General features: G+C 40.0%; 1 protein-coding gene across 4 annotated transcripts in view; it reads right to left on the bottom strand.

Annotated features, from left to right (window-relative positions):
- Positions 1–314: 314 nt before the first annotated feature.
- Positions 315–12,023, bottom strand: part of arhgap32a (Rho GTPase activating protein 32a) — a 32,708-nt gene continuing 20,999 nt past the window's right edge. For 2 of the 4 annotated variants that reach the window (XM_065281365.1, XM_065281368.1), the window contains 16 exons: positions 11,550–11,687; positions 10,481–10,573; positions 9,879–10,001; positions 9,706–9,783; positions 7,644–7,725; positions 7,385–7,534; positions 7,106–7,208; positions 6,841–6,985; positions 6,670–6,752; positions 5,484–5,591; positions 5,237–5,382; positions 4,926–5,127; positions 4,688–4,833; positions 4,348–4,422; positions 3,492–4,136; positions 315–3,380 (listed from right to left, as the gene is read on the bottom strand). In XM_065281365.1, the coding sequence (XP_065137437.1) occupies positions 1,144–3,380; positions 3,492–4,136; positions 4,348–4,422; positions 4,688–4,833; positions 4,926–5,127; positions 5,237–5,382; positions 5,484–5,591; positions 6,670–6,752; positions 6,841–6,985; positions 7,106–7,208; positions 7,385–7,534; positions 7,644–7,725; positions 9,706–9,783; positions 9,879–10,001; positions 10,481–10,573; positions 11,550–11,687 (4,554 nt within the window). In that variant the 3' untranslated portion in view covers positions 315–1,143. The remainder of the gene's footprint in view (positions 3,381–3,491; positions 4,137–4,347; positions 4,423–4,687; positions 4,834–4,925; positions 5,128–5,236; positions 5,383–5,483; positions 5,592–6,669; positions 6,753–6,840; positions 6,986–7,105; positions 7,209–7,384; positions 7,535–7,643; positions 7,726–9,705; positions 9,784–9,878; positions 10,002–10,480; positions 10,574–11,549; positions 11,688–12,023) is intronic. The other 2 variants (XM_065281366.1, XM_065281367.1) reach the window with 2 other exon arrangements.

Here is a 12,023-nt window from a genome sequence, read left to right as displayed (position 1 = left end):
CAGTGCCCTCTGCTGTTCACTGATAAACACCTGCAGGGCACTATAAACACAAAACCCAGAGTCATTTATATTAATCGTTAATACAAAATGCATTAAAATGTAACAATAACAGGGGATATGGTAGTAATATTACTTCCTGACATGAAGAGAAAGCTTTAGGGTAGATGGCCTGCAATAAATCTTAGCACAACAGTAGGGAATCTAATAGAAGTCAGCAAACTCTCTCATCATTTGGTTATAATTCAACAACTTTCTAGGCTTTTGTAAAAAAAATAACAATGATCCAAGCATTGGTGAAACAAGGGCACATGTCATGATTTTGAATAAATAACTTTAATGAGAGAAAATGAAAAGTATTAACAAATACAAATGCATAAAATCAACTAGAATTAAGAACAGTACACATTTGAAAACTGTTAAACAGTACATGTATTCCCATATGTAACATTTAATGGTTACTACAGCCAATAGTAAACCAGTAGGCTTTACAGATCACATACATTTTTATCTAAAAAAAGAAAACAAAGAAATATGTGTAAAAATGACCATACTAAAGTGCCTGATACATGAAAACACAGACCAACTATAAAGTGCGTGATTATAAAATGCAGAGAAGAAAATACTGGGGGTTAATTTAAAACAGATCTCCCTTTCATGACCTTTCTTAGTTATTTAGACGTTAGATCTATATATGCTGATGTTATTGACATATATATATAACTATGCTTGGATTCCACAGTGATGGTACTACATAACTACACTCTTTAAAAACACAAGGCAGTGGCACCTATATATATATTGCACCTGTTCAAAGCCATTGTTAATTTTCCTATCCAATAAAGATCATGTTTTTTTGTGAACTGTGACCTCTAGTGACAAAATGACAAAACTAACAAGATACACCTTAACAAATCAAAGCAGCAATAAAGCCACAGGAATCCGTCACCACAATCTAGGTGTAATTTCCCCTAAATTTATGCAGTGCATACAGTGATCGAAACCACTCAGTGAACAATCAAAGCATTTTTCAGACTTTTATTTTGAAATGTTAAATATTAACTTTTATTTTGAAATGTTAAATATTATTTTAATCTTATTAGCAATAGAAAACCACTGCCCTGCAGAGGTTATATTTATAATCTCCTATTCAGCATAAATCTGCATCTCAGGTCTGAGCTCTGTCTGATGAAACCCTGCATGGCCCACAGCAGTAGAGTAAAGTCTGTTATTATTATGAAGTGGCATGCAACCATAGTTCGGGAAAGCGCCAGATCCGGCTCGACTGGTCTTGGGGACCTTTGCGTGTACCGATACGTAACTTTCCGAGTAGTCGGAGCGAGATGGCACGTGCATGCTACGAGTCCTTGTCCGACTTTGGGAAGAAAATGACTGTCTGTGATCTCGCTCCAGACTGATTCTGGTTTGAGCAGGCGTATGGCGAGTTTTTACGCTTTGAGATCTCTTAGACTTTTGAGAATCCTTGGTCATGTACCGGTAGTCTTCTTTCAAAGAGTTTCTGAGGGTGTTATACACCAGTCTGTCCTGGTTTGGGTGTGTCAGTTTATAGCTTTCACTGGAACCGGTCTGTTTAAAATCCGGGCAGCTGTATTCCTTATGAAGGGTAAGGTTGCGGGGCAGTGCTGAGGAGTAGTTGTGCATGGACCGACTCTGCTTCATTATATAAGCCGATCTGGCTCCTTGCCCGCCACCGTAGCGGTCTGACTGATAAGGTGTAGGCATATCGGGATCAGAAAGGGTGTGCTCTGGGGAGTAATGAGACACCATGGTAACCCTGTATTTCCCATCAGCCCCTTCGGTGGAGATCAGCATCTCTTTTCCAGAGTTTGATCTGCTCCTAGTGTGCATTGTCTCCTGGCACTGCCGGCTGCTTCTTCCAACATGGGACTGAGGCAAAACTGGACCGAACGACCTCTCTTTGGCTGAGCTTTCCCGTCTAATGGACTGGCTAAAATGACGATCAGATAAACCAGAATTAAATGCCTCGTATAGAGGAGGATTCTTCGTTCTTGGCTGGAGATCTCTGGTCATAAAGTCAGACTCATTGTTCAGTGGCAGGTTGTGTTGAGGCTTGCGGTAGTTTTCAGTGCCGCCCATAACCTTTAATGGACGAGAAGGCAGTTTGCTTAAAGTGTAAGAGAGAGTATATCCTTGACTGTTTTCTCGGTGTTGATCCACTTTATTGTATCGAGCTTCCGAATAAGGGCTGTACCTGTAACGAACTTTCCCATCTTCGAAGTAAGGTCGGATGTCTGATGGTGGTGGCTTTGGGTAAGGTTTATACTGGCTGCCTTGACGCTGAAGGAAGTAAAACTTGTCCTCCGGGGGAGCGTGCATGGAGCGCACCCGGCGTATAGTCGGATATACGGAGGCTCCATCTAGTGGGGGATACCTTGGCCCTCCATGTTTATAGGGACCAACTGAAGAGTATTCTTCCCTTTGACCTTTATATTTAATAGACTGGTGCAGGGATCGTGGAGCGAGCGTATTGCAGTAGTTTCTTGAGAGAACTCTGGGATGGGGATGCCCATCTTCGGGCTGATAATAAGGCGTGCTTTGTCTTATTGAGCTTGACCAGTGTTGGGAGTGAGCAGACCTTGTGTCTTTTGGTTGGTACTGATAGACTAACTTGGATGGAGGAGAATCTGAAGCGTGCGGAAGAACTTCGTGCACCGAAGCAGGCACGACCGTTTCCGCCAAAATGGCTCGGAAGTTGGCGGCATTAGCCGCCTGTTTGTTGTGTAGCGCTTCAATGGCTGACTGACTGTCCAAAGACATTTGCTCGGAGAATCTCTCCGAAGGCTGCAAACGTTCATACACTTCTATCTTATCATCCTGGCTTGGACCACCTCCATCCGTACCAACTCCAACATGGCGGATGTTCTCTCTCATAGCTGTGTGGTCTTCTGGTACCAACTGTGTATCTGTATCTCTACGAGGAGAGAAACCTTGAGGGGGCCCATGCGTGCAAGCATCGCAGCCATCAGAGAAGCTGAGGCCGCTCTCGCTGCCGTGGCAGGCGCAGGTGCTACGCAGGCTGCCCGCATCGGTGTGGCTCTCGGTAGACATGGTGCTGGAAGGATCCGGGAAAGTCCTAGCTACATACTGTCCCTCTCTATCAGAAGATGCCTGAAGGGGATGTTGAGGAGGAAACTGAAGCGTGAACAGCGTGTTGTGATGGTGAACTGGAGAAACGGGTGTAGGGGGTTCAGAGCTACCACGTTTGCTTAGTCGAGTGGCCTGCTGGGCGGACTCGTGTAGCTCCAGAGCTAGCATACGAGCAGCGTTCTTTACCGCAGGCTGGGGTGTTATGAGAGAGACGGACCTCACCAAGCCGGGTGTGCATTCGAATGTCACTGTACCTAGATGGAAAAACACAAAGGAAGACGAAGGTAAAATACATGAACACAAATTGAAGGCAGAAGGGACATGAATAATTTGATTATTTTAAGGAACACAAAGCAGCTACTGACCTGACTCTGCTCTTCTGTGCTCCTTGACATTTGCCGATTTACTTTCTGCTTTGCAGAAGCTGGCAGATCGCTGATGTCCTCCGTCACTTTTTGAGGACACGCTAGGCTTTTTCGTAAGAGACGTCATGTCGGATGGACAGGACTTGGTTACAGTTTTAGCCACTGAACTCCTAGTGGTTCCTTCCTGGCCAGTCTTAGAGGTTCTCACCTCTGGGGCAGCTAGCACTTTAGAGGAGTTGTGATTTGTATCCTCCAAGCGCACTGGGATGAGATCAGGTGGCAGGGACGGACTGGTGACTTTCTCAAAAAGCTTGCTTTCAACAACGCTGCCTCCCGCCTTCTTGCGACTGCCTTTTTTCTTTCCATCAGATACGGTGGGATCAGTCGGTTGCATGCTGCACTTAAAGGCCAGTGGGTCTACATCTGAAGAAGCTATGCCTATAAACTCCAAATCCGCCGCAGGGTGGGGAGGAGATATGAGGGCAGGCATGCAAGAGGAAGAGGCATCAGTGTCCTTCTTGAGGTCTTTGAGGCTGAACCGCGAGTCCCCAGTCGCTCGGCTGTCCAGCAGCTCCTCATTAAATGAGATGGATAAAGCGTCACTGGTGGAAAGGGGTCGGCGTGGACGATACACATTCGATCCACCTGAGAGAGGACGACAGAGTTTAGGACCTTAATGGATACACAGCGTTAACTGGCTGTCACAGATAAAGGTGTGATTTCTCAGGACAACTAGGTTCTGTGATACCTATCAGGAGGGAAAGTCACTACAGGTGGTATTTACACAAAAAATGCACACCTGTAAAAAAAATAACAGCACTTGGTAATTGAAAAAGTGAAGTGTTGAAGATTTTACCCTCAAAGTTATGCGAAGAGGAAAGAGATTCTTCACTTTTAGCAGATCGTAGCGTTCCTGTGTCTCCTCTACCACCTGTGAAAGTGAACCACAGGTCAATGACTGTATATATATATATAGGCTACTGTATGATGCATAAAACTGCCGTCTTGGTAGGCAATTCAGTACATTACAATGTATACCTTGGATAAAAGCGTCTGCCAAAATGCAATAATGTATAACCCATGCATTGTATTCAAATCAATTATTTACATTTGAATAACTTTATTACATATGTCCAGAAATGGATTGCTTTAAAGAATAAATATTGAGTGAATAAACAGGAGGGTGAAAGCTGCACCTGGCAGAGGCGTGGTCTTCATTTCATTGGGCTCACTAGGATGTCTTTGTAGTTTGGGTTTGGAAGGAGCAGAGGACTTTCCCATATTAAAGAAAGAAAGCCAGTTTCCAACCGGAGACTTTTTGGACTTGGTTGAACCCTTCTTCCTAAATTTACCCAAAACAAATACCAGTTACCACTCCACAACTGCACTGCATAATTTTGGGTCAAATGCCACAATGCTAAAATCAGCACAAACCTCTCAGACGGAAAGTCTATGACCGTGTGAAACTTGCCCTGGAGGGCGGCAGGGCCCTCTCCCACATCAATATACTTGCTGTCAGGAGACACAGGAGAGTTGAGTTGGGCTTGGGTCCGAGCTTGGGCTTCCTCCAGTGAAAGCAGCTTGGTGGAAGGAGAGCTCACCAGCAGAGTCTTGGGCCGAGCTAAAGTAGCGTGGCCTGGCAATTAAATGAAAGTTATGTGATTTGTTAAGATCCTCATTAGTGGGGTTTCATCTAAAAATCGATTCTGGTAGGAGGAGAAGAAATACAGAGGTTAATTTCTCACCTGTGCTCTGGCGGATCAAAGTGCTGAGTTTGGGACTGAAGAGGGCATCTACGTGATTAAGGATGAACTCCACAACGACAGACTGAACGCGCACTTCCATGAAGGCGGAGGTTCCGCTGAAACACGCAGACTCGATCTGTTTAGATCTGAAGCAGTTGAGGAAGAGATAATCAATGAATAAATTATTTTGGACAGGATAAATAAACTTAAAGATATATCTGTCTGGAAGCAGAGACTTGAAACCCACCTGAGGAGATTTGGAGCCCAGACGATAGCAAGGTTTTTGTAGTGCATGTTGGTTACCTTGCTGTAAGTTCCCATACAGGATAAATGTCTCATGAGAAACTCAAGAGTCCTGCAAGCAAAAAAACACACACAAAAAACACGAAGACCAGAGACGGCCATTGATTATTACAGTAAAAATGAAACAGGCAGATGTGTGTCATATTTATTCAGCACTTCAATGCATAAAAATGATAATGCACTCCCAAGGTGGTAATGCGGCACAACACGAAGCGGAGTTACATCGCGTGTGTGCATTATTTTAAAATAGGACCGGAGTCAATTATTCCACTTACAACACGATTACCACAAACATTGCTCTGGTGCAATGTGACAAGTTGGGTGTGCGGTTATCGAAAAATAATGCATACCACTGGAACATTTCTCAACCAATCAGAATACAGCATTCAACAGACCCATGGTATAAATAAAATTAACCCTTTAAGAAATGTATTTAAATAGACATAAGTTACAAACGTAATTTTAATGTAATTTAGCTACTCATAAGCATAACCTAGATGCATACAATGTATGTAAAAAAATATTAACTTTTATTGTGGACACAATATAAACACATTAATTTTATTAAGATTAATAACATTAATCAGATGACAAATTTCATCCAATAACTTTTACTGAGAAGCAGGTAAGTGAGCATGAACTATAAATTATCATTTGCATTCATTGCCAAAGCAACACAAAATATAACCAGAATTGAAATTTAGCATAATTTGCTTCAGTTTAAAATGCTATAAAGGACTGGTTTGCCAGACAGGGCTTATAGTCCCAGACTAAAATGCATGTTTGAGATGGCTAAATTTAAAAACATCTTAACATATATCAGTGCCATTGTTCTGTCTCAAAAGGCACATCATATATTTTTGTAAGGTATGTTTGTAAAATATCTTAGATTAATCTAAACCCTGTCTGTAAAACGGCCCTGTTATCATTTTAAAAACCTTTATAAGCCACCTGGTCATTATATATATCATATAAAAAGATCAAACTTAATTTTGCTCAGTTCTGAATGAAATATAAATTTCTTCTCATACTGGCAATAATAATCATTTCAACTGCACTTCTGTTTTTGACCAGTAGAGGATGCTGTGCAGCATTCTATCTGCTGTTATATAGATCTCACCGATGCTAACCTGTAGTGTGGTGGAGGCAGCTGCTGTATGACATCATGCACTTTGATCAGCCTCTCCTCGTCAGTGGCTGCTGAAACAGCGTCCTGTGACAAAGATGGCAAAACATCACGTCTCTGTTATAACACTATTGAGTCACAGTACACTGGTGTGTCAATGTTTGCTGTCACCTACAGAGAATTTCTCATAGAGCTGGTAGGTAAGCAGTGGGTTGGGCAGCTCCCGAAAGTAGAGCTTACACAGCGATCCCACCGAATGAATGTCCTGGACATAAGTGTCCTTGGTGAGATCAGGAACATCCTCTGAATCAAACTCATGACTGCAGAGATGGGGTAGATACATGTGATTGTAATTATATTAGAATTAGGGTGCTTAAAGGTTTCATAGATTTGTAATAGGATAATGTCCAGTAGGTTAATTCTATTCATCCTATCCTCACCGCAGTTTCTGAATGTTGGAAGAAATCCCAGACAAGCGGTAAATCCCATCCACTACTCCATGTCTCTCAATGAACTCAGTGCAGCTTCTTATGACCTGTGGGACTGATGAACCAACAAATATTAAATCTGCTATTTTAATATGAACTTGTCATTGCTTATTTGCATATTTATAAGTTTCTAGAGCTTTGTTTAACATAAATATTCTTTCTCATGTTGTTTCAATCAAATGTTGAAATGCATAATTGATGAAATAAAACATTTTCTTTTTTTGCTCTCACCATCATGGCCTGAGTTAAGCAAGTGTTCTCCGAGGTCACATCCGAACACTCTCTCCTTCAGGATACCTCGCTGTTTCAGCTTCTGCTTGGTGGGACGCGATTTCATGAATGTGCGCAGGAATGTGATCAGCTTGCCGTGTTTCTTGGACACTGGAAGATTAAAACAATATTTTCAAAACACAAAAACAGCACTTTAAAATAAGCTTAGGTTGATGTAACGCAACAATGAATAACAAAGAGCATAGACAATAGGCTGTACCTGGCTTGGCCAATGAGTTGGTCACGTTTGATGGGATTTTCTCACTTATTAATTCCACACATTCAGAAGGGAAAAATCCCACCTGTGAAAAAGACAGAAGAGAAAGGCTAAAATTAAATACAATTTTAATAAAGGCAAAATGATTACAATTACTTACTTTAAACAGTTTCTTAAGATGCAATCTCTTAAGGATACGGCAATGAATATGTTTGTAAACTGCCTCGGTATATAAAATTTACAATCTTGCTGCAGGGGGATATAAATATATTATTTATAGACTCGCGTATCAGGAGAAACCACTTTACGGCACATTTATCACCACTAAGATTTCCCTCTTATCGGCAGTGTAGAAACACACAGACTTCGTGAGTTCATGTTTTGACTCACATATGACAAACATATCTCAAATGTACACTAAACCTAATTGTAAGGTGATGACAGTTTTATAACAAATATGGGCTTTTATTAAATGACAGGTGCAGTTGCATGTGCGGTCATTGAACAACAGGAAAATAAGGCGTCTTTAAAATTTAAATTAATTTAATTTAATTTATGAAGATAGTATACCATTTTCATTTTACCACACTATATTAAAAGCAAAATCCCTTTAAGGAAGTTACACCACTAGCCGGCCATGTCTCCCAGCAGTAATTTCAGACATGCAGATCTACCCAGCAAGCAATTTTGGCCAACAGACTTCTAACCATAGCCCAAGAATATACGATGCGTTTTGAACATGTAAAAGAAATTAAAGCAAACACCGTAGACACCTGTGGACTTTGCTTACATGATGACACTTTATGTTATTTTGGCAAAAACAGCATGTAACCAAATTCAAGGTTATTTAGGGTAGAAGTGGGTTACTTATAGCAGTGGTTCTCAAACTGGGGGCCGTAGCCCCCTGGAGGCCCTGAGATGGTGCCAGGGGGCCCAGTTTAATGAGATTTAAAAAAAACATTAATTTATCATAAATTCTGTGTAATTAAACTTAATGCTACTAATCAACAGCACTACATTGTATAATCTAATATGTTTTGTTTAATTCAAATTTTAAGCTTTGGAATATTTTATGTCATACAATTTCTTTGGGGGGGCCATGAAGGGATGCACCGTACACAAGGGGGGCCGCACGCCAAAAAAGTTTGAGAACCACTGACTTATAGGACTATATTGGGTCTATAGTTTTTTTTCTTTTTACTTTCTCGGTTTTTGCTTGCTGGGTAAAGTCCTATCTACTTGAATGGGGAAAGACAGTTATCTCTAAAATCATGTGTTAAAGGTGGGGAGCATGATTTTTAAAAAAACACTTTGGAAAAGGAAGTCGGGCTGACTACCAAAACACACTTGTAGCCAATCAGCAGTAAGGAGCAAGTTTACTAAAAAAAAAAAGGTAAATTTTTTTATCTGTACTTCTATAACAATATTATGAAGTGACGAGAACACTTTTGTGCGTAAAGAAAACAACGAAAAATTTAATTCAATAATTTATTCTTCTCCTTGGTCCTTCAGTGCGTTTTCATGAGCAGCCTATGGCGCATGTTGCTGACGTGACCTGCTGATGTCGTTGACAAAGTTTTAACACTTTTTATTTAAGCCATTATGCAAACATTGTAAACAACACTTAAACAGCCCGAATAAATGCACAAATTACTTCCCATGGTATTCTGTGTCTGTATGATGGCAACTATGTAACCAGGTGATGTCAGCAGCATGCGCCGTAGTCTGCACGTGAACACGCACTGAAGGACCAAGGAAGAAAACAAATTGTTGAATAAAATAATATGTTTTGTTTTCTTTGCGCACCAAAGTGTTGTCGTTGCTTTATAATATTATTATTAAACTACTGATGAAACATGGACCTTTTTGCAGATGTCATTCATTCTTTTCTGGACTTGATTGAGAATTTTTTTTACATTTTGGGGGTGAACTAACCCTTTAACTGATTGTTTCTTTTTAACTGAAAGGCGGGACTTCCAATGCCAGAGTGTGCATATTGAGCGTTGCATCGTCCCCCATTCATAGCAATAATCAATAATCTTGTTACACCTTTGATTAAACCCACCTGAAAACCATGTTTTCCCCTCCACCACCCTGTGTCATCTTTAGGAGGCATATCGATCACTGATACTATATCTCCAACCTTTCAAAAAGAGTGCTACAGTCACTACTAATCCCAAAACTGACAACAATAAATCTAGATTTAATATAGAAAAGCAACCGAATATTTAACATCACCTCAAAAGAGAGTTCATCTGGTGCTTGGGCAGTGTAGCGTTTTATTACGTGGGCCGCAGCTACAGCAGGAACATTAATAGATGATTCATCATGAACCAGCAGGTGGTTCCCTTTATTATCAATCTGGGAGAGCGAAGACAGACGCGTCAAAACATGAGACCACGTATGCATACGTGCAATTGTTAACCCTTAATTTTTAGTTGTTAAATCATATTTCTTGTAATATGACTGAGTGTAATGTGGCTCCCTTCATTAAGTGTGAATAAAGTAAGGTGTGATGATGGAAAAGAGCAACAGCCCGTGAGATAAAGCATGTTGGGACGAGTTAAGTCAGACATCTTTAATCCTTAATGACTAATATCATATAGTAAAGTAAATGTGAGTGGATGTATTATTTACAAAACGTTTTGTGTTGTGTTTTAAGAGGCATTTGGAACAAATTGTTGTTGTTAAACACAGTCAATTAATTATTGAAACATTTATAACAGGCAGGACTTTGGCAGGTATATACAAGATGTTTTAAGATAGAGTGCAAGTATGCCATGTTGGCTTTTCTTGTCATAATAAATATAAACATACTGTACACACAAACAAACACACACCTCCATCCATGTGAGTACTGGCCCACAGTTAATCTTATTATCAGCGATAGCTGAGAATCTGGAAATGTATGCGGTGAGCATCTGGAAAAGCGTCTGTGGATGAAGATAAAAAGTATGAAGAGAATACAGGCTATGTTTTATTGATTTACTAAGTAATCCGTGTTTCCATTTTCAATTCACGAAATATTTGAAATTTAATTTTATCCCCTTAATTCCTTTATTCCTAACGAAAAAGAAGAATGAGATTTAATTTCTGTAACACAACTCTAAAGCTTTAAAACCTAGTGAGCTGCCTCGCTGTCTATTCCCTACATCAGGTTTTCCTAAATTGGGAAACCCCTGGTGGTTCGTGGGAGAATTGCAAGGGGTTCGTGAGCTGATGAAAAATGAATTACAATTAAATCCTAAAATGTAAATAAATCATTTTAAAATAAAAAAATCTAAATAAAGATTGCTGAACAGTACAATATATTATAAAACTGAGAAATCATGCAAGGACAGATACGTTTTATGTAAGGGATAATGTAGGCAGATGGTTGTTATAGCAGAAATAAGCTCTGTCATATAACAAAGAAGGGGCTTATTTTTGAGAAAACAACCGCCTGGATATACATTATCCCGCATATTTTACAGCTTTTTTAAAGATAAGAAACATTAAGTATTAATTTGAAATATTTTATTTGCTCATTTTTAACGAATGTAGACCTTCTGCAAAGAAAACCCATTTATTTACTTAATTTAGTGGGGTACTTCAAGGGGGTTAGGCTGATGAAAAAGTCTGAACCCCTCTGCCGTACACAGACAGCATCCTAACGGAGATGAAACCTCATAAATGACAATTTTGGAGTTAATATGATGCAAATATTGGCTAATGTTCTTCCCACTTCTGTCCATATACTGTACAGTAGCTCAATGTATTCAGAAATTGCGTTAGTGTGGTACTGTATATACATACAGTAGTATACAGTATTTCTGATGCTATCAGAGCCATGTCTTCATTTAAAACAGAGCATGTTTTCATTGACTCCACACCATGCACATACTACAGAACATATAATGTAGCACCTACCTCGGCTTTGTCTTTCAGTACGTCTACGCGGGGCAGTTCAGGAAGCTGTGAGAAATTTCTGTCATAGATACAGAGATGGAGGTGCTTGTCAAGGACACGAAACTCTTCATATGAACGCTTCACTATCCACTTACGACCCTGAGACACGTGAACAGTAACAAGAGGGAATAAAGGAACCACAACATTTCAGTATGAAGCAACGAGAAAGAGAATAGAAACAAAACAACGGAAATACAGATACTGATTCATAAACACTTACAAAGATTTAAAAAGACCGAGTTCCTACTAAAATGATTATTAAAGGGATAGTTCACCCAAACTCTGTTATCATTTACTCAAATTTTCCTGATGTTGTTCCAAACCTATATAAATTTAGATAGCAGCACTGACTTTCAAAAAATACTATGGAAAACTATGGAAGTCAATGGTGCCCCAAAACTGTTTGGTTACAAAACATTGCACACACTTTCATTC

The sequence above is a fragment of the Paramisgurnus dabryanus genome, chromosome 8 (assembly GCF_030506205.2).
Source record: "Paramisgurnus dabryanus chromosome 8, PD_genome_1.1, whole genome shotgun sequence".
In the NCBI taxonomy this organism is placed as follows: domain Eukaryota; kingdom Metazoa; phylum Chordata; class Actinopteri; order Cypriniformes; family Cobitidae; genus Paramisgurnus; species Paramisgurnus dabryanus.
This window is presented reverse-complemented; position numbering and strand designations above follow the sequence as displayed.